The 24,973-nt window shown below is 39.7% G+C and overlaps 1 protein-coding gene across 2 annotated transcripts in view; it reads left to right on the top strand.

The window, feature by feature from the left end:
- Window positions 1-24,973, top strand: part of afg1lb (AFG1 like ATPase b) — a 173,419-nt gene that overhangs the window by 136,978 nt on the left and 11,468 nt on the right. For both annotated transcript variants that reach the window (XM_060856460.1, XM_060856452.1), the window contains 2 exons: window positions 13,069-13,139; window positions 13,396-13,496. In XM_060856460.1, coding sequence (XP_060712443.1) covers window positions 13,069-13,139; window positions 13,396-13,496 — 172 coding nt within the window. The remainder of the gene's footprint in view (window positions 1-13,068; window positions 13,140-13,395; window positions 13,497-24,973) is intronic.

Below are 24,973 nucleotides of genomic sequence, written 5' to 3'. Positions count from 1 at the left end.
GATTGTTGCCGTGCTCATCTCTGTTAATACGGATTTGAACAGATTTTACATTCACTTAAAATACATGGTAATATAAAACTAAGGCAAGATGACTTGCAATTTTGTGAATATTTATTTGCTGATCAATCAACTATACACATCCACCCTGAAGAAGATGCATAGCCTTTTCTTAATTTATGAGCCATGTGTTATATTCTTGTCATAACTTGTTTAAAAAAAAATGTAAACTAATGAAATCAATTGCTAAGTTGACCTGGCAAACTGAGCCGAATATCATAAAGTGAGAGGAAGTCTAACTGTTGCAGACTATTTTGGGTGAATATATATTTCAGAGTCCTCAAATTATTATTTGCAATTTCCATTTCTATAAGGAACTAAAAGAGACATGGAGATTAGAGATCATCCATATCCTGGTATATTCCTGTGATAAGTAAGATGCGAAGCTGGAGAAATTAGGCCAAAAGCATAAATGCTGTTTTAAGAAAATTATGTGCAGGATAGAATAATGAATATCCCTAGCTGCTGAAGCACAACAATATGAAAAGCGCGAAAATCATTATTCTTTGGGTGTGGTTGTAGTGGGCCAGACATCACATATACACAAGCGCTTCACAAAGGTGTATTCTAATTGCTGGTGACTGAGAAAAATAAATTTGTGGTCAGTGGAAATATTTTAGGACTAATATTAAATTTTAAACAATGTAACATTCATGTAGACAGTGATGTAGTGGTGATGTTATTGGATTAGTAATTCAAAGGACCAGGCTAATGCTGCACAGAAATGGGTCAAATCCCAATACGGTAGCTGGTGAAGTTTAATAAAACTAATCAACTAATAAATGAAGAATATGAAGCTAGTTTCAGGAATGGTGACCATGACAACTGCTATCAATTGTTGGGGAAAAAATAAAGGTCCATTAATATTCTTAAGGGAAGGAAGGTGGCTGATCTTACCATACGACTCCAGATCGATGGCAATGTAGGTTATTCTTAATTGCCTTCTGAAGTGATCCAGCAAGCCACTCAGTTCAATGGCAATTAGGAGTGAGCAACGAATGCTGCTTATGCCAACTTGCCATGAACAAATGTTTTTTTGGAAGATCATCTAGAAACTGGAAAATTTAGCCAAAGGTCAAATGAATTGACCTTTGACGTCTCAAAAAATGGCTGTTAAAATGGAGGTCGACGTGTTAAACAGACGTGAGTCTGGGTGTTCTTTGTTCGAAATGTGGAAAATAGGTAAAATTCAGACTAAATTAACGAGACACAATTTATTCAATAAACCAATTCCCCAAAATACTTTTCACTAAAATCAAAGCTTCCTAAATCCCATCAATTTCATTCTCACTCATTCTAGCAAAGGCATTATTTCATTCCCTTTGCATCAGATTTGGAACGACTTGTTTCAGAATCATTCCTCCATAACCACCTCTGCTAATGTAACATAATTGTTAGTCATGTATGTTTTCTGATGAAGAATCACTGGAGTCTGATGATTTTGGCATCAGGACCTTTAACGGTCTCTGAGGAATTGTCATCTTAGCTGAAATCTTTGCTGAACTCAGGCTTTGATTTGGCCCATTTAAGTACTCGAGAAGGCATTTAGTATGCTTTCCTTTATTGGTCAGGGCACTGAGTAAAGGAAATGGGAGGTTATGTTGCTGTTGTATAGGACATTGGTTAGGCCACTTTTGGAGTAGTGTGTGCAATTCTGGTCCCCCTCGAGCTGGGAAGAAACTTGAAAGGATTCAAAAAGATGTAAAAGATGTTGCCAGGGTTGGAGGGTTTGATCTTCAGTGAGAGTCTGAATAGACGGGGCTGTTTTCTCTGGAGCGTTGGAAGCTGAGGGCACGACCTTACACTGGTTTACAAAATAATGAGAGAGTAAATAGGCAATGTCTTTTCCCTGTGGTGGGGGAGTCCAGAACCTCACAGAGCCATTAAGACAGCCAAGGACCAATACCAATCCAAACTAGAGACCCAGACAGACACCCGGCAACTGTGGCAGGGACTGAATGACACCACAGGTTCTAAAAAGAGACCGTGCAAGATAACAGATGACGACACATCCCTCCCAGATCATCTCAACACCTTCTATGCTCGCTTTGAGCAGAATTTCGGCAGAGAGGTAACACCTATTCCAACAAGTCCTGATGACCCCATCCCAACAGTCATTGCTTCAGAGGTCAGATCTGTTTTCTTTCGTGTGAATCCAGGGAAAGCGATTGAACCAGGCAGAGTACCAGGCTGCGCACTCGAAGCATGTGCAGATCAACTGGCAGAAGTCTTTCTTGGACATCTTCAACTTCTCCCTGCAGCAAACCACTGTCCCAGACTGTATCAAGAGGGCCAACATTATCCCTGTGCCTACCAGACCCGCTGTCAAGGAAAGGCCGCCAGCATTCTCAAAGATCCATCCCACCCTGGCAATGTTTTTCTACAACCTCTACCATTGGGGATAAGGTACAGAAGCCTGAACGCACACGCACCAGCCGGTTTTGAAACCGTTTCTACCCTACTGTTGTTTGAATACTGAATGGATTCACAAACTCTTAACATACGCCTGTACCGTGTTTTTGTTTTTGCTCCTGTTTACCTATTATTTACTATCTGTGCTACTTAACTATGTGATCTGCCTGTATTGCTCACAAGACAAAGCCTCAGTACATGTGACAATAAATTCAATTCAATTAGAGGGCATAGGTTTAGGGTGAGAGGGAAAGATTTAAAAGGGACAACTTTTCATGAAAAGATGCTGAGTGTATGGAATGAACTGCCAGAGGAAGTGGTGGAGGCTGATACAATTATAACATTTAAAAGGCATCTGGATGGGTGTATGAATAGGAAGAGTTTAGAGGGATATGGGCCAGGTGCTGGCAAATGAGAGTAGGTTAATTTAGGATACCTGATCGGCATGGATGAGTTGGACTCGTCTGTTTCCATGCTGTACTTCTCTTTGACTCTCTTTGACTCTACGTACGCATTATATTTCTAGTCATGTGTTCAAGTTCAGATTGGCAACTGGACCATTGACTCCTTGTACATTTGATCTTGGGCGTCATCTTCAGGTTGGATTGCTTTATCTTACATATTCTCACCCATTTTTCACTAACATTAAATTATCTCACTGCAGCAGTTACTTAATGAGTTCACAAATACGATCATTTTAAGCTTGAAACTGGCCTTGTGCTTAATTAGTTTTGTCAGAAGACTCATTTCTCTGTTTGCCAAGAGTAGAACCAAAATTGTAAACCATTGGTATATCACACATTACTGTTAGTACAAGTCATATATTGAGATGTAACGTTCCTTCTGTAAACACTGCTAACACGCTCTTGCCTATGCTTGCATGTTCTGATCAGGTTTGAAAGAAGCTTTTATTTTGTAACCTATTCATTGATTTTTATATGGTTTTAATTTTTGCGGTCAGGATTAATAATTGTCGGACACATCAAATGTTTATTTGCAGCTGAAATGAAATGAAATCCAAAGAAGAGTTTTTTTTATAGGAATGGGTTAATTATGCTTTGTAAGTTTTTTTTGAATGAGTACAATAGTTATTTGAAAATGTTCTTTTTTAGTTAGTAGTACAATGAATTTAATTGTCAAATACAAAAGTAATTTTGAAAGAAAATGAGGACTTGTACATGGTCTATCTTTGTGATCTGAAAGTGAGTTTTCTGTTTGCTGAAGCAACAGATCATCAGAAATAACGCAACAGCAACCTTTAATCTTCCAAAATTTTTCTGAACTGTTTCAAGAGTAACTTAATGAAGTTGCATTTCAGATATGCAGTGAACAAGTGTTGCATAATAAAATATGAATAATATCTATTATTCAAATTTGAAGCTTAACACAATTCTCCCAATCCAATCGGCAGGAAAATAACATGTTGTAACAGTGAATATTCAAACACCGTGAACAATTTCCTATCAGTCACTCTGTTGTTGAAATGAGCTACTTTAAACATGGGGTCAAAAGTCACCGTCTGCTTCCTCAATTACAAAGGAAATAAAGCAATTTAAAATTCATGACAGTTTACTGAAAAAAAAGTCTGTAATTTTGACATCTGTTCCAAAGAAAAGAAATGGTATACAAGCTACTCCACTTACAAATTTTTTTTCTCTTTATTTTCTTTCGAACTGACTGCTAAACAGAAAGAAACAATTCCTTTTAAAAAATCACATTGTTTTTGGCACTTCTCATTCACGGTGTACTAGTATCACTTAAGTTTGATTCTTTTGATCATCCATCTAATAGATTTTTCTGAAATCTTTTTAAAAGGCGTGCTACATTTATATGTTCAACAATGCTCTCAAATTATGTGAAATATTCTGTACACTTACTGTCTCTCTTCTTTCGGTAACTATGAACGAACTTGTATTAATACATTGTCTGTCATAGGCTTACAATGTCTCAATGTTTTTCACTTTTATAATGTAGGAAATTACATTAAATAAAGAACGTATTAACTGGCCTAGGACATCATGATTTTTTGGAGTCTGTCAGCAATAAGGAATTAAATTGTGCTTTCTCCCCTTCCTTATAATTTTTTTTCTGAAAACACTTCAAAATTTTGTAAACATGTTAACTGTATTTTAATTATTCATTAATGAATGGAAATATTCCAATTGTACCTTTTTTTTATTGATGATGACAGCTGTTAGCTGTCATTGCACCCCAGTGAGCTCTAAATACAAGCAGAATTCCATCAAACTTGCATGCTTACTCTGATCCACCAAACTCAGCTACTATATTCGTTGCTGTCAATGTGGTCTCCTCTGCATCAGGGAGACAGGATGCTAACTCATGAAGCATTTCAGGGAACATCTCTAGGACACATAAACCAAACAACCCCACTAGCCTATGGCCAACTGCTTCACTGCCTCCAAAAACATGTAAGTCCTGGGCCGCCTATCCCGCCAACTGGAGGAAGAACGCATCATCTTCCATTTGAGACCCTTCAACCACACTGCATCAACATCACTAGTTTCCAAATCTCCCCTCCCCGACCTAATCCCACATCCAACCCTCCAACTCAGCACTGCCCTCTTGATCTATCCTACCTGTCCATTATCCCTCCCACCTATCTGCTCCACCCTCCCCACCGACCTATCATAATGACACCCCCCCACCTACATCCATCTATCACCTTCCCAGCTACCATCCCCCCAGCCCCAGTCCCAGTCCCACCCCCCCATTTATTTCTCAGCCCCCTTCGCCACCCCTCTTCCACCCCCCCCCCCCCCCCCCCACCCACACACACACACACACACACACACTCCTGATCAAGGGCTTATGGTCAAAATGTCGACTTTCCTGCTCCTCCGATGCTGCCTGACCTGCTGTGCTTTTCCAGCGCCACACTTTTTGACTCTGCAATAATTATAGTCTGTTAGAGTGTGATATCATAGACCTGATTTTCAGAAGTGGAGGAATGGAAACTTAACATTTCTAATTGCCAAGTTATGGAAGAGAGAAAAAGAGAGGAGAGACCTGATAGTATTGATCAAAGAAACACTTAATGGTATGACAAAAGAATGATGTAATTGATGGGTTAAAATAAACTCTATTTAGTTAAACTTAACTATTATGCTACCTGATATACACCATAGGTCACCAAATAATGATTTGAGTTGGTGAGCAAATTTGCAGTTAATTTAGCGAAATATACAAGAATATGGAGTACTGACAATTAGTATCTTCAGTTATTCTAATATCATTTGGGAAAATAACTATGTGATTGCAAAGCACTGGAGGGATTTGAAATATGCACAAGAGAATTTTCCTAATCTGTGTGTTTCCAGCCCAATGAAAAGAGGAACCAGTGTTAGATGTGGTTGTCAGTGATGAATTGAGCTAAATGGAGCACGTTTCAATAGTCGAGGATTTGACAACAGTAATCATAACTGTTCTAGATATGTAGCTTTTGAGTTGTGTAGATTGAGCAATGTAACTTGAGTAAAGGATACAGATGTGGTTTTCTGTTTATTCCCTCTTCCGTTCTTGAAGAAAACTTCTGAACCTAATGATGTGAAAAAAGAGAGCAAAGAAGAGCATACAGGCTTAACTGGAAGAATGCTATTTTCAGTGAATTGAAAAGGGATCTTGCCCAAGTTTATGAATCAAAAATTGGGAGGCCTTCAAAGGGGAGATTATTCAGATATAAAATTAGCATATTCTCACAAGGGAGAAAGGAAGGGCATTCAAAGCTAGATCTACCTGGATAATTAAAAAGAAAGAGACATTAAAACTGAAAGTAAAAAGGAAATTATAACAAACGTATACAATAGATAACCAAAGCTGAAAACAGAAAGCACATAATACTAAAGTTGGGGAAACAAGACTTGAGAATATGAGAAAACATTGACAACTAATGTAAAAGTGAATGTTAAACCTTTACAAACATAGATAAAGTAACAGAGGAAAATGAAGCAAGGAGCCCATTAGGGATCAATAAGGAATGAATTGCCATCTTGAACTGTTGCAGTCCTATCTGTTGCAAGTGCACTATATTGTTGTAGAGGCAGAAAACGTGGCTGAATATTAAATTAGTACATTGGATTTGTCTTCATTACAAAACAACATACTGCTAATGTTAAGTCAAGGAGAATGCTGTAGCCATATCAGTGGTTACAATGTAAGAAGTAAAAGAGTTAGGTACTCTGGATTGAGTAGAGAAATCTCTTCACCCAAAGTGTTGTGAATCTTTAGAATTCTGTATCGTGGAGAACTATTAAGTGTCCAGTTGTTGACTGCATTCATAACAGAGATAGTAGATTTTTGGATGCTAGAAGAATCGAGGATTTTGGGGTTACTGTGGAAAAGTAGAGTTGAGTAGAAAATTAACCATGATCCTTTTGAACAGCAGAGCAGGCTTGAAGGGCCGAAAAGCTTAGTGTTCCTGATTTGTATGTTTCTATGTTTGTATATTAGGTAGAAGAATAATGGATTTGACATGTGCTTAAAAGTGTCTCTTGACACCAGTATTGAGAAGCTACTGAGGCAAGTAGTGCTTAAATTTCAGATGGTCTAGTCATAGTCTTCCAATCCTCCTTGGGTATGGACTGGACTATTGTAAATGTTAACACTTCTGCACATAAAAGTGGAGAGGAATAAATCAAGCAAATAATCAGCCTTGGGGTAAGTTTTAAAGATAATACAGGGGGTAAAATTATTTGACATTCTGGAAATTTATATGCTGATAAATTATTGACTTAAGTAACAGATGTGGTTCAAAGGAGCAATGTGGTTGTGTTGTATATAGGGACCTTCGAAGGGTGTTTGCTAAGCTACCGTGTATGCTTGGGTGCAGTAGCACAGTGGTTATGTGACCTGGATTAATAGCCTGGCAATGTGAGTTCAGTTCTCTCAGTGCAGTTTGTGAATTTGGATTCATTTAATGAAATAAGCCTGGAATGAAAAGCCAGTATCAATCAAGACTGCCTTAAAGTCTTTAGATTGTCATAAAAGCCAAAAGAATTTGTTTATTGTCCTTTAGAGAAGGAAAATGCTACCCCCCCCCCCCCCCACCACCCATGGCTCATTAATGGGATGGACTTTCAATTGCCCTCTGAAGTACCACTTAGTCATATCAACAGATTCACAATTTTTTTTTTCATTCAACCATGGCATATGGGTGTCATTGACGAGGCCAATATTTATTGTCCAATTTCCCAGAGGGCAGTTAAGAGTCAACCACATTGCTGCAGGTCTGGAGCCACATGGGAACCAGACCAGTTAAGGGTGGAAGTTTCATTCCCTAAAGGGTATTATTGAACTAGATGGGTTTTTATGACAATTAACAGTAGTTACATGGTCATCAATAGGCTAGCTTTTTATTCTAGATTTTTTTATTGAATTAAAATTTCACATCTGCCAAGGTGGGATTCAAACCAATGTTCACAGAGCATTAGCCTGGGATTTTAGATTACGAGACTAGCGAAATTACCACTGTGCCACCACATCCTTATAAACTAATAGTCAATATTGAATTTACAGCTTGGGTATTGACCTAGGCATTAGTCCTGTCCATTCTACAAAATTCTTTCACAAACATCTGGGTAGATGTGCCAAAACTGAGAGAGCATTCTAACAGATGAACACAGCTATACTCTCAGAATCAGACTTTTCTTCACCATCCCTAGGTTCTCCTGTACCATTGACAGGATAAATCCAGTATGGTTGGTACACAGTGTTGAGGAAGTTACTGTGAGATTTCTCAACATTTGACTTTCGATCCTATCAAACCTCATAGCATCAGCTCATATGTGAGCTTGTAAATTTCCTGTTAATTACCACTTATCCTCTGTAAGCTGGTGAATCTGTAAGCCTCCCTGTTGAATATCAATTGGTTGAGGTAATGAGGATCGTGGTGTACACTGTTTGGGTAACATCTTCTCTAATAAAGTATTAATTTAGTACCTCAGCCTTGCCTGCTGTTCCCATAGTAATGTAAGTGTATTTGCATCAGCTATGACTGCAGTGGTTCAAGATGTTGGCTCACCATTACCTTCCCAAGAATATTTAGGGAGGGTCAATAAATGCCAGCCTTGAAGTGTTATCTTAATAGGTTACCATTGACAGAGGAGAAATTTACAAACATGTTGAGGGTTAATCTTTTCAAAATTAGTAGAAGAAACTTTTAGACTTTAGGCATAGCTCTGTTTAAAATTTATATCGCTTCAGTTAACTATCTCCAATTAATAAAATAAATTTCCTCATTGGTTGTGTTTAGTTGTACTCTGGGCAGGGGATCTCGAGCACAAATCCATGCCCCATTACACTGAGATTAAAACAAGTCAATATGCTCAGCCAACATTTTTGTCTGTATTTATAACTTCAGATTTTAATAAAATAAAGGATAATACCTCAAACACATTAGCAACTTGTGTTTAAAAAGGGACATAATGGTACACGATGGTTGAAACAATCGTTCATTGCAGGAAGCCAAACAAAAGATCAAGATCAGTGAAAAATGTCTGTATTCATTTAAACTATTTGAGCGGTTTCAGAATTAATTTTATTTATTATCAACAAATTTCAAAGCATATTTGTTTTACGTGGTTTTGTTAACACATCAGGACTCTCAAACATCTCTATAAAATGGTATTTTCCATATAATTATTCTGCTCTCTGAATGATTGGCTGAAAAAAAAAGTTGACTCTGCTCCTCAAACAGAATTTTATGAAGTTTTGTTTGAAGGTGTATGCAACAGACATTTTTCATGTCCTGCGAAGGTTACTGAGGCTTATGGTAACTTTGAAATCTATTTCTTAAATAATATTCTGTTGGAAAAGGCTTTCACAATTTTTCAGTTTTTCAATTTTGGTCCACAACAGTGGAAATGTTTTCCTGTGAGTTACAGTCAGTGATGCTGCGGCAGAACTCTCTGCATGATTAGAATTGTTAATGATGAGTCGGAATTCATGGTATTGTGTGTTTCTTTAAGAACACACAGCAGGACACCCATAGATGGTCACAATGCTTATATCAGAGAAAATGTGAATAATTTTCTAATACAGTAACTGATGTTAAGAGGTTTCTTTATGTGAAGCTGATTTCTTTAGTTCTTGGTGTTGGAAACCCACTGTCTAATGGGCAACCCTAAACTGAAGGGTTGGAAAGGTTAAGGCATAATGCAGCAAAGCACAGTAGAACACTGGAAAACACTGAACGGTACAGCACAGGAGAATAGTCTTTCAGCATATTTCTGAAAATGCACATCACAAAAGTTGTTTGTAGAAAACTTTCAAAGAAAATATTCTTATTCTTGGAACAAATACATTAGTTTAAAATGTGCATATCTTTTTCATCAATCTACTCATTTAAAAATGGTGCAGAAATGTACTTTCAAAGTGAAAATGGTAATAGTGAGTGCAGAGTAAATTAATATTTATTTTCAATATGTACAAAAAAGGCAATAATTCCAACATATTTTATAGAGCTGAGACTCTCAGCTGATGTGTGCATGTGAAACCAAAGAATGAAAACAACTTTTCAAAATGTACTGCCAAATTCTGATTTTTATTTGTTTACAAATCTTCAAAGCAGTTTTGGCTTTTCAGGAAAACCTTGTTGAATTACTTTTTGCAAGTACTTTGTACAGAAACATTAGTGAGATTTGCTATCTGTTCATAAAACCTGTACCAGCAATACAGGAAGAAAATAAAATATAGTTTCTGAGTTAAGTGGCATAGGCTAGGTAAAACAGACACTGCACACTGTCTCTAACTAAGGATTGCAATATCATTCCAGCAAAGCTTGGGAATAATAGTGCTATAAAAAGATGAGGCTGTATAGTCTAACATTTGTGTGCGTGTTTTTTGTCTGAGACTGTTAAGTGACATTGGGGTTAATTTTACATTGTCAGCAGACATGAATTAAATGAATAAAACCTCGTCAAAACAGGAATATATCAGCTTCATTTTTTTGGATGCAAATTCTATCTATTTCAAGTTCCAGTTATTTGAACACTGAATTATCAGTAATGTTAAACTGAACTGATCATAATTCAGATGATTTTAGGAATAATATAGCAGCTATTTTTGAATTAATGTGGAAACTTCAGGGCCATAGAAGATTATCATGATTTGAACTAATAAGTGAAAATGAGGTTAAAATTTGACACTGAAAGTTCATGGATCAAAGAAAGAAGACACAGATTTTAGTGCACAGTAACTTACCTCTGCATTCCTGATGATATACCTGGGGTAAAACATATTCAGTATCCTCTCACAAGGTCAGTCAAGCCCAAAGATGGATTGGAGAAAAGGTAATATCAAAGAATGAGAATGTCCAGGATTAATATAGTTTTGTTTAACCAGGAAGATGGCAATGCCAGGCCTCGTTCTATGAAATTAAGTGTGGCAAGTTGGCAATGCAAGCGTTGGGGAGCATCCAGGAAATAATGACCATAATATAATTAGGCTCAATATGGAAACTTAAAGTACAGGAAACTGAAAAAGTTAAAAGCTCTTGACTGGAAAAAAGCCGGTTCAATGAGATGAAAGAGAAAGTAGTCAAATAAACTGAATGGAAATGTTAAATGAAGCAGTGAACAAACTACGAAAAACTTTTAAAGAAAACTGATTAAGACCAGACTTGGTCTCACAAGACGTAATGAGGACGCAACAGTAACAGGACTTCTTTATGGAAATAGACAAATTTCAAGGACACTTGAAGAAGAGGCTTATGATAAATTTGGGCTGATGGTACAAAAGAAAGTTGAGTCAACTACAGATTAAGGAATCCAAAGAAGATTAGAAAATGTAAAAGGTTAACTGGCATCAAAGATAAAGTGAAATTGTAAAGAATTTTACAAACATGGGGTGTGACGTAAGATAAAAAGAAGAAAAAAACTTGATCAGTTTCAAAATCAAAAATGTGTTTACTGTTGTTTGGCCATCATTGGCACCGAATAGAATCCAGTAGATCAAGATTGGGCGATACGGTGGCTCAGTGGTTAGCACTGCTGCCTCACAGCAACAAGGACCCGAGTTCGATTTCTGCCTCGGGCGACTGTCTGTGTGGAGTTTGCCCATTCTCTCCGTGTTTGCGTGGGTTTCCTTCGTGTGCTCCGGTTTCCTCCCACAATCCAAAGATGTGCAGGTCAGGTGAATTGGCCATCCTAAATTGCCCATAGTGTTAGGTGCATTAGTCGGGGTAGATAGAGGGCAGGGGAATGGGTCTGGGTGGGTTACTCTTCAGAGGGTCGGTGTGGACTTGTTAGGCCAAAGGGCCTGTTTCTGTACTGTAGGGAATCTAATCAAGATGCTCAAACTACAGATTTAATTGTGACCAACTCCTTTAGAGCTGCATTATCATGCTGCTTTATTTTAGTATTGTTGCACTAATGCATTGTGATTGTTATTGCCTGTTTTGTCCTCAGGTCAAACTTGGCCAGATTTTACTTATATTATATATCTTTTATTAAAATTTTATTGTCTCTTGAATACAGTAACATAGAATACTGTAGAATGTGCTTAAAGACTAAGGATTTTCTAGCACTGCAATGAGGTTTGAACAGTTTATGAAGGAATTAACACCCTTCATTATTTTGTCACCCATTTTAGTATTTATTGTTTCAGGTAAAGCAAGAATTATACTAAGCAAATATTACAATAGTATCGAGCAAAGTTAACCAAAATTTTTAACAATATAATAACATAGTTCCATCACTTAATGACATTGCGCTGGTATTGCTCAATTGAAGTCAATTGAAGAGCATTTGATTCAGCATCCTTAATGTAGGAAAACTTCTCAAGGCATTTCAAAAGCATAATAATAACTACTAGTTCTTATTTTAAATAATTCTAACAATGTTAATTTTTTAAAAATTGAAAGTTCATTTCAGATTGAAAACCATTACAAGCAAAAATTGCTCTTTGTTTTCTGTGCATTTTAAATGTAAAAACCATCGTATTTTTGAGGATCAAACCCAGATTGATTTCTATTTATCGTCTCCTTTGGTCATTTGTCAATCCTTGCTTCATACTTCATTATTTTGTAAATAATAATGCAGCTCCTAAGAGTTTGAGTCATTACTTGATTTCTGATTTGAAATCTGTATGCATTCACTCATAATATTTTATAAGCTTAACTGTAACATGCTCTCTCAACACACTGCTTTAATTTGACTTTTATAACAAGCTACTTAGCCATATTTAGTCTGAATGATGTACCATCTCAGTACGTTTTCAAAAGCTGTTTCTTCAGAAGAATGACTGATCTGTTCTCTTGCTCTTGTTTTGCATGCAAGAGAAAACCATGGTCCTTTCTTCTCATTGTATACACATAGCATTAATGGATTTGGTTCGCTTGTATTGCCTCATTACTGGCTTAGGTTTCAATCACAGAAGTCTTTCAGTGTATGCAAATAAGATAGAATCATCTACCTGAGAGTTAATATTCCAAGCTTTAAAGTGTATTATAAATCTAATGTTTGTATTTAGAGCATAACATCCTGTTCTTTTTTGATGGGCAAAAAGCTAAGCGAGCCTGGGCAGCTGTTTGATGTTGGCTTCAAGTGTTATTAATTTCATATTCCATTATTCTTTTCACTGTAGTACAAGTGAAGCTGATGTGGAGGCTGTCGTGGATAAGCTATTTGATGAGCTGGCTCAGAAACAAAATGATAGTACGTAAGTTAATTTCTCTTGAAAGAGAATACATTTAGAACACAATGCCCAATCTCCACTGACCAATTAGTAAGTTCCATTGCTGTATATGGGTTGATGCCACACTCAAGTGGTTGTCATTGTATCAGTATTTTGTCTAATTTCTGTGTTGAATCATGTGCTATTATTCATCAAACCATGCATTTCCAAGGTATAAGAGATGAATTTTATAGTAATTATCCAGACAAGGCTGATTCTTTGTTCATGTTTCCATAGTAACACGACCAAGGATTTTGAAAGTGCAAGGCAGAGAACTGAGACTGAGCAAAGCTTGCGGAACCATAGCAGACTGCACATTTGAAGAGCTGTGTGATAAAGTAAGTACAGTCACTTCAGCCAAGGAGATGTGCTGTCTTTCGGCTTTACTACATGTATAAAGTATGTTTCCTGAGCCAAGTGCTATTTCATCTATAAGATAAAATGTTGCTCCCTTTGCATTTTTACAGTTTGATTTATTTCTTATGGGGAAAGTGGAGGAGATACTACTTCTGCTACAATTGAAAGGACGTGAAGTGCACTATAGGGCTGGTGGACTGACTTATAGTTATAGAATCATAGAGATGTACAGCATGGAAACAAACCCTTCGGTCAAACTTATCCATGCCGACCAGATATCCTAACCTAATCTAGCCCCATTTGCCAGCACTTGGCCCATATCCCTTTCTATTCATTTACCCATCCAGATATCTTTTAAATATTGTAATTTGTACCAGCCTCCACCGCTTCCTCTGGCAGCTCATTCCATACATGCACCACCCTCTGCATGAAAAAGTTACCCCTTAGGTCCCATTTGTACCTTTCCCCTGCTACCTTAAACCTATGCCCTCTAGTTCTGGACTCACCCACCCCAGGAAAAATACTTTGTCTATTTATTGTATCCATACCCTTCATGATCTTATAAACCTCCATAAGGTCACCTCTCAGCTTTCGACACTCCAGGGAAAACAGCCTAGCCTATTCAGTCTCTCCCTATAGCTCAAATCCTCCAACCCTGGCAATATCCTTGTAAATCTTTTCTGAATCCTTTCAGGTTTTCACAAGATCCTTCCAATAGGAAGGAAACCAGAATTGCACGCAATATTCCAAAAGTGGCCTAACCAATGTCCTGTACAGCTGCAACATGACTTTCCAACTCCTATACTCAATACTCTGACCAATAAAGGAAAGCATACCGACACCTTCTTTAAACTACCTACAATTCTACTTTCAAGGAGCTATGAACCTGCACTCCAAGGTCTCTTTGTTCAGCAATACTCCCTCGGATCTTACCATTCAGTGTATAAGTCCTGCTAAGATTTGCTTTTCCAAAATGTGGTACATCACATTTATTTTAATTAAACTCCATCTGCCACTCCTCAGCCCATTGGCCCATCTGATCAAGATCCCATTGTAATCTGATGTAACCTTCTTCACTGTCCTCTACCCTTCCAATTTTGGTGTTATCTGCAATCTTACGAGCTATACCTCCTAGGTTCACATCCAGATCATTTCTATAAATGACGAAAAGCAGTGGATCAAGCACCAATCCTTGTGACACTCCACTGGTCACAGGCCTCCTGTCTGAAAAGCAACCCTCCACCACCACTCTCTGTCTTCTATCTTCAAGTCAGTTCTGTATCCAAATGGCTAGTATTCCATGAGATCCAGGGTAAAAAATGAGGTCTGCAGATGCTGGAGATCACAGTTGAAAATGTGTTGCTGGTTAAAGCACAGCAGGTCAGGCAGCATCCAAGGAATAGGAAATTCGACGTTTCGGGCATAAGCCCTTCATCAGGAATGAGGAGAGGGTGCCAAGCAGGCTACGATAAAAGGTAGGGAGGAGGGACTTGGGGGAGGGGCGATGGAGATGTGATAGGTGGAAGGAGGTCAAGGTGAGGGTGATAGGCCGGAGTGGGGTGGGGGCGGAGAGGTTAGGAAGAAGATTGCTGGTTAGGAGGGCGGTGCTGAGTTGAGGGAACCGACTGAGACAAGGTGGGGGGAGGGGAAATGAGGAAACTGGAGAAATCTGAGTTCATCCCTTGTGGTTGGAGGGTTCCCAGGCGGAAGATGAGGCGCTCTTCCTCCAACCGTCGTGTTGTTATGTTTTGCCGGTGGAGGAGTCCAAGGACCTGCATGTCCTCGGTGGAGTGGGAGGGAGAGTTAAAGTGTTGAGCCACGGGGTGGTTGGGTTGGTTTGTCCGGGCGTCCCTGAGGTGTTCTCTGAAGCGTTCCGCAAGTAAGCGGCCCGTCTCCCCAATGTAGAGGAGGCCACATCGGGTGCAGCGAATGCAATAGATGATGTGTGTGGAGGTACAGGTGAACTTGTGGCGGATATGGAAGGATCCCTTGGGGCCTTGGAGGGAAGTGAGGGAGGAGGTGTGGGCGCAAGTTTTACATTTCCTGCGGGGAGGGGAGGGAAATATATCCCTGGTGGTGGGGTCCGTTTGGAGGTGGCGGAAATGACGGCAGATGATACGTTGTATATGGAGGTTGGTGGGGTGGTAGGTGAGAACCAGTGGGGTTCTGTCTTGGTGGCGGTTGGAGGAGTGGGGCTCAAGGGCGGACGAGCGGGAAGTGGAGGAGATGCGGTGGAGGGCATCGTCGATCACGTTTGGGGGGAATCTGCGGCTACACTGGCAGAACAGTCCATCTTCCGCAGCTACACTGGCACCACCCCCCACCTTTTCCTCCGCTACATCGATGACTGTATCGGCGCTGCCTCGTGCTCCCACGAGGAGGTTGAACAGTTCATTAACTTTACTAACACCTTCCATCCCGACCTCAAATTCATCTGGACTGTCTCAGACTCCTCCCTCCCCTTCCTAGACCTTTCCATTTCTATCTCAGGCGACCGACTCAACACAGACATCTACTACAAACCGACTGACTCCCACAGCTATCTGGACTATACCTCCTCCCACCCTGCCTCCTGTAAAAACTCCATCCCATATTCCCAATTCCTTCGTCTCCGCCGCATCTGCTCCCAGGAGGACCAGTTCCAACACCGCACAGCCCAGATGGCCTCCTTCTTCAAGGACCGCAGATTCCCCCAAACGTGATCGACGATGCCCTCCACCGCATCTTCTCCACTTCCCGCTCCTCCAACCGCCACCAAGACAGAACACCACTGGTTCTCACCTACCACCCCACCAACCTCCGTATACAACGTATCATCCGCCGTCATTTCCGCCACCTCCAAACGGACCCCACCACCAGGGATATATTTCCCTCCCCTCCCCTATCAGCGTTCCGCAAAGACCACTCACTTCATGACTCCCTCGTCAGGTCCACACCCCCCACCAACCCAACCTCCACTCCCGGCACCTTCCCCTGCAACCGCAGGAAATGTAAAACTTGCGCCCACACCTCCTCCCTCACTTCCCTCCAAGGCCCCAAGGGATCCTTCCATATCCGCCACAAGTTCACCTGTACCTCCACACACATCATCTATTGCATCCGCTGCACCCGATGTGGCCTCCTCTACATTGGGGAGACGGGCCGCTTACTTGCGGAACGCTTCAGAGAACACCTCAGGGACGCCCGGACCAACCAACCCAACCACCCCGTGGCTCAACACTTTAACTCTCCCTCCCAATCCACCGAGGACATGCAGGTCCTTGGACTCCTCCACTGGCAAAACATAACAACACGACGGTTGGAGGAAGAGCGCCTCATCTTCCGCCTGGGAACCCTCCAACCACAAGGGATGAACTCAGATTTCTCCAGTTTCCTCATTTCCCCTCCCCCCACCTTGTCTCAGTCGGTTCCCTCAACTCAGCACCGCCCTCCTAACCTGCAATCTTCTTCCTAACCTCTCCGCTCCCACCCCACTCCGACCTATCACCCTCACCTTGACCTCCTTCCACCTATCACATCTCCATCGCCCCTCCCCCAAGTCCCTCCTCCCTACCTTTTATCTTAGCCTGCCTGGCACCCTCTCCTCATTCCTGATGAAGGGCTTATGCCCGAAACGTCGAATTTCCTATTCCTTGGATGCTGCCTGACCTGCTGTGCTTTAACCGGCAACGCATTTTTCCATGAGATCCAACCTTCCTAACCAGTCTCCATGTAGATTACGTTCACCACTCTGCCCTCATCAATTCTCTTTGTTACTTCTTCAAAAAACTCAGTCAAGTTCATGAGACATGATTTCCCACACACAAAGCCATGTTGACTATCCCTAATCAGTCCTTGCCTTTCCAAATACATGTACACCCTATCCCTCAAGATTCCCTCCAACAACTTGCCCACCACCAATGTCAGGCTCACTGGTCTATAGTTCCCTGACTTGTAATTACCTTTTTAAACAGTGGCATCACGTGAGCCAACCTCCAGTCTTCCAGCACCTCACCTGTGACTATCAATAATCCAAATAGCTCAGCAAGAGTCCCAGAAATCACTTCCCTAGTTTCACATAGAGTTCTAGGCTTTAAAGAAATGCATTTAGCTATAATTAAAAATCAAACTAATTATATCCTACGATTTTGCACATCCAAGAAGCTCTAATAGGTAGGTAGATCTTGGTCTTTTCTTCACTCCTTCACCTTCCACCCTCACCTTCTTGTCTGTAAAAGTTTGAAGGAATTTAACTATGTCCTGGGCTTTGTTTCTGGATGAAATTAACACACCTTGCACACTGACTAATAAAGTTAAAGTGATACAAACGTAGGACCATCCTTTACATGGTAACCAAAGATGTAAAAGATCAGTTAGGTCGTTGTTGAAGGAGTTCCCTGTTATTTAAATATGTTCGTGTAATCTTAAAAAATGATGAAAATGTTATTCTGAGGGTCAATGTTTCAAAACCAAAGAACAGTTGAGAGAAAATTGAAATGCTACATTCTTAATTTGATGGGTATGAATGTATGTTATGATTTTTCTTGTAATCTGATCTTCATTCAGCAAGTTGCTTGTTTTTCCCTACTGTTAACAGTATGGAGTCTTGAATATTGGAAAACTTAAAAGGATATGAGTGAGCTCACAGGGGTGATCAGGACAGTGACCAAAAGGTTGACATTTCAAATACGTCTTGATGAGGTTCTTTAAAGGTTGAAAAATTTATATATTCAGAATATATATAGGTTTATATTCAGAATTACAACTTCACTGATGGAGTCCCCTCCTATTGCTGAACATATGGTCTCTGCCAGCAGACCACCTCCAACAACCTTACACATTTCTCTCCAGAATGGTCACCAGTAAACAGGCAATGCTCTCCATGGATTTATTGTGAATTATTGCATTGCCAGCATGGCCTTCATGGAAACTTGACTGAGGGATAAATGACACCACATGGAAGCTAACCTTCTTGGAATCCATATACACTTCTCACTGCCACAGAAAGGCTGCCAAAATCATCAAAGACCCCTCCCATCCTGGTAATGCTGTCTTCCAATCTCTTCCATCAGGTAGAAGATATGGATGCTTGAACATACACACCAACAGGTTCAAGAACACCTTCTTCCTTGCCATTATTAGACTGCTGAATGGACCCCTCTAACTTCAATTAATGCTGATTTTGCTAATGTTCATCTTGCTTTGTGCACTTTGTGTGCAGCTGTAACCTTGTATGCCTTGCTCTTAACCTTGTATGCTGCTTGCCGTTTAAACACCCTATGATCTGTATGACCTTGTTTGCTAATGATCGGCCTGTACTGCTCGCAAAACAAAACTTTTCATTGTACTTAAGGACATGTGACTACAATAAATCAAGTCAAACCTTTCCCCTTAATGAAGTCCCCATATATCGTCCAATTCTTGCCCTTTCAAGACAGTGAAGGTCTGCTGCTGATCACCAGATCATAAGTTAACCTGATTCCAAACTTCATTGGCACTTTCTCCTCCACTCCTCTCATGTCTACTCCAAAATTAATATTCTGTGCTGCTCTCCTAAATGTGATTCAAATTTATCACCAATATATGTTCACTTACTTGCTGCTGTGTTGCCAACAGACCTGTTCAAATGGTCTTCTTAAATGCTGAAATTGACTGAATTTTTGTAGCCTCTGCTTTACTGCAAGTGATTCATTTGTAATATGTTATTCATTATAAAGAGTTACTGGATGATGATGCCATTAAACTGTTCATCAGTATGGTGCCCAAACATGCATAAGTAACTCTACCATCAGGATACTTTCTAGCTTTTTTCACTGCGTTTTGGCAGGTTAATAAATAAAATGTTGCTGAAATATAATTACTGATTTAAAAGCACCTTCAGAATCAGAGCACTTTGTGTGTTTTGTTACCTGAAAAATCACAACATCTTTCTGTCTATAATAACTAATGCAACCAAACAAAAGATTCAACTTCCTACTGAACAGTGCAGACTTTGTTCACGTAAAAACATGCTAAGTCTGGAGTTGAAGTGATGTTGATGGAGCATGCATTAAATCATTACATTTTTTGTAACAAAAAAAAGTGCTACAAGGGCAAAACAAAAGGTATGGTGTAAACAGCTCTGATGCTCTAACTGAAGTGGGCTGCTGATGAAAAGCTGAAGCTAGTTGCGTTGCACGTTACTACTTTGACACATCGGCTTCATAAAGAAAGTGAGCTTTTAGCGATAATGAGAATTGCACTTAAAGCTTTGTATGAGCTGTTTCTGTCTTTATGGTGGAACCTGTATGGGGGTACTTTTCCTGCATTGAAAATTTAGATTCAGAAGATTTAAGTCCACCTGCTAAGTAAAAAAAATGTTCTTTATTGATGCTATAAAATCGAACAAAGTCATGGATCTCATGGCTGTTGGTTTTTATTGCTTTCTTCAACAGTCCATTCCTTATATGTCAGATAGTATCTATTAAGTAAAGGAAGACTGGTGTTCACTGGACCAGCCATATAAACATTGTGACTACAAGAGCAGGTCAGAGCTTGGGAATTCTGTGATGTCTAATGCATCTCCTCATTCCCCAAAGCCTTTCCATCATTGACAAGGCACAAATCAAGAGTGTCATGGAATACTGTCCGCTTGCCTGAATGAGTGCAACTCCAAAAACATTTAAGAAACTGAACACCGTCTATGATTAGCATCTCGTCCAGCATTTTAAACATTCACTTCCATCAGCAACAATGGCAGAAGTGTGTACCTTCCACAAAGTTGTATAAGACTCTGGTGCGGCCGCATCTGGAGTATTGTGTGCAGTTTTGGTCGCCATACTATAGGAAGGATGTGGAGGCACTGGAACGGGTGCAGAGGCAGTTTACCAGGATGTTGCCTGGTATGGTAGGAAGATCATATGAGGAAAGGCTGAGGCACTTGGGGCTATTTTCATTGGAGAAAAGAAGGTTTAGGGGTGACTTGATAGAGGTGTACAAGATGATTAGGGGTTTAGATATGGTTGACCATGAGAACCTTTTTTCCATGTATGGAGTCAGCTATTACGAGGGGGCATAGCTTTAAATTAAGGGGTGGTAGATATGGACTGATGTTAGGGGTAGATTCTTTACTCAGTGAGTCGTGAGTTCATGGAATGCCCTGCCAGTAACAGTGGTGGACTCTCCCTTTTTATGGGCATTTAAACAGGCATTGGATAGGCATGTGGAGGAGAGTGGGCTAGTGTAGGTTAGGTGGGCTTGGATCGGTGCAACATCGAGGGCCGAAGGGCCTGTACTGCGCTGTATTTTTTCTATGTTCTAAAGTACACTCCAGATGCCAAGCTACCTTAGATAATACCTTTCAAACTCATTACCTCTACCACCTCGATAAAGAAGGTCACCAAATGTTAGAGAACATCATTGCCTGCAAGTTCACCACCAAACAATATGCTATCCTGACTTAGAACTATGTCACTGTCACTGGGTCAAAATCTTGGAACTCTTCCTGTCAATTGTGAGTGTACATACACTGTATGGATTGCAGAGGTTCAAGAAGGCGCCTCATCCACCACCTCAAGGGAATTTGCAATGAGTGACAAATGCTGATAAAGTAATGACAGCCACATCTTGTAAAGAAAAATAATAGTTTATAAAGTGCCAAAGGGTTCCAAAGCATGTTTCACCTAATGAAGTACTTTTTGAAGCAAAGTTACTATTATAATCCATGAAACACAGCAGTCTATTCTGTACAGAAACATTCCATAAGCAGTCATGCCATATTGACCAGGTTTATTTCAATGACTCAGTTAAGTAATAAACATTGACCAGAATAGCAGAGAGAACTTATCTGCTCCACTTGAGAATTGTTCCAGGAGATCTTTTACATGCAGCTCAGAGACAGGGTCTCCATTTGATGTACGCTCTGAAAGACGACACCTTCATCATTATATTAGAATAATACACTTGTTATCTATAATATTCAAAGCTTTACATATCCTGTCAGCTTTTCTTGTTCATTTGAAACTGCTTTTGGTCACACTTCTACATCATGTCTGCCTTCAATATGTCTGGGTATAACAGCTTTTTATCTCATTTTAAACATAGGCTGTCATTTGTTTCATTAGTTGACTCAACGTTTTCTAATATGCTCAATCCTGTTTCACATCATAAGCCCATGTGCTCAAGCCTTACTTTTGTCAAAGAATTTTACAGCACAGAAGGGCTTAATTGTGACTATACAGGTCTATGAAAAAGTTCCCATTTCTTAAAAATAAGTAAACTGTTTATTTGCTTTAAAAGCTAGTCTGGATTTTGTATCTGCTGTAGTTTGTTGAAGGGACAACCCATTTTCTAACCATCATCTGTGTTAAGAAAGATCTTTCTAACCTCTCCCTTTGGTCTGTTGCTAACTGTATTCAATTTATGATTTGGAGATGCCGGTGTTGGACTGGGGTGTACAAAGTTAAAAATCACACCGCCAGGTTGTAGTCCAACAGATTTAATTGGAAGCACACTAGCTTTCAGAGCGATGCTGAATGAAGGAGCGTCGCTCTGAAAGCTAGTGTGCTTCCAATTAAACCTGTTGGACTATAACCTGGTGTTGTGTGGTATTCAATTTAAGTCTTTATAATTGCTGAATTATCAGCCACTGGAAATAGATTTTTTTCCCTGACTTTTATGCGTAAATGTTTGCATACTATTATCAGCTTTTCCTTTTACCTTCTTTGTTATAGAACAGGCCAGATTCCTAAATAAGATCATGTTTCTCTTCTAGCTCGCCATAGCTAGAGCCTCTCATTCCTGACATCGCATGTTATCCCCAGCTTGTACATCCTTCCTAAACTTATGGTAACCTGTATTTTATTTTGGACTCACAGCTCTGAACTCAGCCAGCTCTCCTGCCTCATCTAAGCAATTTCGTCCTCTTTCACAACTTAAACCTTTTAGGTACTACCTTTCCCAAAATGCATTAATTAATCTAGCTTTATTTTATTGTAGTTTCTTCTGTCTTAATCCCCTTCTATTTTATAAATAATACACCAAAAATCCCTCTAACCTTCAGAAAGACTGCTTTTATTTAATTCATTGGGGGAGTATTCATATTCTGAGGGTAAAGTTGTTGTGTTTGAGTAAAAAATGAGGTCTGCAGATGCTGGAGATCACAGCTGAAAATGTGTTGCTGGTTAAAGCACAGCAGGTTAGGCAGCATCTCAGGAATAGGGAATTCGACGTTTCGAGCATAAGCCCTGATGAAGGGCTTATGCTCGAAACGTCGAATTCCCTATTCCTGAGGTGCTGCCTAACCTGCTGTGCTTTAACCAGCAACACATTTTCAGCAAAGTTGTTGTGTTTCCCAGGGAAATGCTCACTGACATAATGTGGCAGGAGCCTGTGTTTTAATTCACTTCTAAACCACAGAGGACTGAAATTTAATGTGTGGGAGTATTACTAACCCCACCTCCAAACTAGACAGCCAACTTAATTGTAGATCAAGTTTATTTTCACTGGGCAATTTTTAAGATTAAATAACAGAGAAGTTTATTTTATCAAATATTTGACTAATTTCCTTTCTAAATTCCAGAAACCGCCTTTTTAAATTACATCCCCATCAAAAACTTTGTGTATATTTAATTTTGCTAATGCTTGCTTTGAGTTATTAATTGCAGTACCTCTTCTGTGCTTCCATATAGTTTCAATCATACTTCTTGCTCTCAAGACACTATCTCTTCCCCAGCTGCTCCTCAACCCCCACCAATGATTCCAAGCTCCAGGATCCCAGCATTCTGTCAACTAAAACCCGTGAGCTACCCCCACTTCTCCTCTACTGCTGACATGCCTTCTCAATACTGTCAGACCTGAGAGCATTCACCCACAATAGCTATAACCTGTTATTTCTCTTTCTGATTCAATCATGCAACTGTTCTTCTAATGCAACCAAATGCCTTGAACACTACCCCCAACTCAAATACAGCTACCACTGGCTTACTGTTGATGATACCAAGAAGTTTATTTTTCCATATTTTCTTACATCTATTGCATTTCACTGCAGATGTCACATATGTAGAAGAACCATTCTTATCAGAACTTAGAAGAGTCTGTTTCCATGCAGTATGACTTTACTATTGCATCTGCTACTCAGAAGTCAAAAACCTCCAATTGATCACTAACAGATCTCCAGAATTTACAAGCAATGAAGTACAGAATGTCAGTTGCTGTATGGGACTAGCAAAACCCAGAGGCTTTATTCAAAGAACAAGAACTAATTACCTTTAACAAGATGCTTTATAGGAAAGTTATAAAACAAAATACAAATACTGAATGATGTAATGAAATATTAAACCAGGTGATAAAAAGCTTTGTTTTAAAGAGAATCTTAAAGAACGGAGGAAAGAGAAGTAGATAAAGGAGTGATTATAGAATGGAAATTCAAGATCTTATTGGTGGTAAGGCAAAAGGCAATTACTGAGATTTTTGAATGGGTGAGGCCAGTGACAAATTTGAAAATGAGGATGCGAATTTCAGTTTGAGGTGGTGCTTGACTGTGCTATTGTATTTGCAAGCATTGGGGAGGCAGTTGAGTAGGATTTGGTGCGAGTAAGGACATGAACTCCAGAGTATTAAATAACATCAAGTTTGCAGAGGATGGAGTGTGGGAGGCTGTCCAAGACTGCAGTAGAATAATCAGATTTGGAGATGACAAAAACGTAGAGGGTGTCAGATGTAATTGGGCTGAGACAAGCTGAGAGTGTGACAGTATTAAGGGGATGAAGTAAACAATCTTGATGTGGGTATATATAGTAGGAAGCCGGTCCTTGGGACAAGTCTGATTGCAAACAGTCTGATTCAATTTCAAACAGTTGCCACAAAAAGCGTTGATATCCTTGGCTAAAGTGTGGAGTTGGTCATGGGGACTGAAGGCAACAGCTTCAGTCTTCCAAATATTTAATTGGAGAAAATTTCAGCATTTGAGAGCGAGGAGAGTTTAAAACAAGTGGAGGTGAGATAGAACAAAGGCCTTCAGCGTACAGATAGAAACTAATGGCTTGATTTCAGATTATGTCACCAGAAGCAAGTGGGGAAAAGGATAGATTTCTGGGAAGAAACACAGATTAACAGTGCAGGAGCAAGAGGAAAAGCCATTGCAGGTGATTCTCTTTCTGTGACTGAATAAATCTGAATGAAACCAGGCAAATCCAGTCCCAGACAGCATGCTAATGGTGGGAAAGTGCTGGAGAGAACTTTTGTGTTCAACGACATCAAATGTTATTAACAGGACAAGGATGATGGATACTGTTGTCTCAGTCACAAAAGATGTCATTTGTATCTTTGTTAGGAACCAGTTCATTGAAGGGGTCAGAAACCTTATCAGAGAGATTCAAACAAGCTCTTTCTTAAAAGAAAAAGAGAAACAAAGAATTGCAGATGTTAGAAATCTAAAACAAAACCAGAAATTGATGGAGAGACTCAGCAGGTCTGGCAGTATCTGTGGAGAGAAAGCAGT

This window comes from Hemiscyllium ocellatum, chromosome 3, assembly GCF_020745735.1.
Source record: "Hemiscyllium ocellatum isolate sHemOce1 chromosome 3, sHemOce1.pat.X.cur, whole genome shotgun sequence".
Taxonomy (NCBI): domain Eukaryota; kingdom Metazoa; phylum Chordata; class Chondrichthyes; order Orectolobiformes; family Hemiscylliidae; genus Hemiscyllium; species Hemiscyllium ocellatum.
Note: the sequence above shows the minus strand (reverse complement) of the source record. Positions and strands in the feature narration are given on the sequence as shown.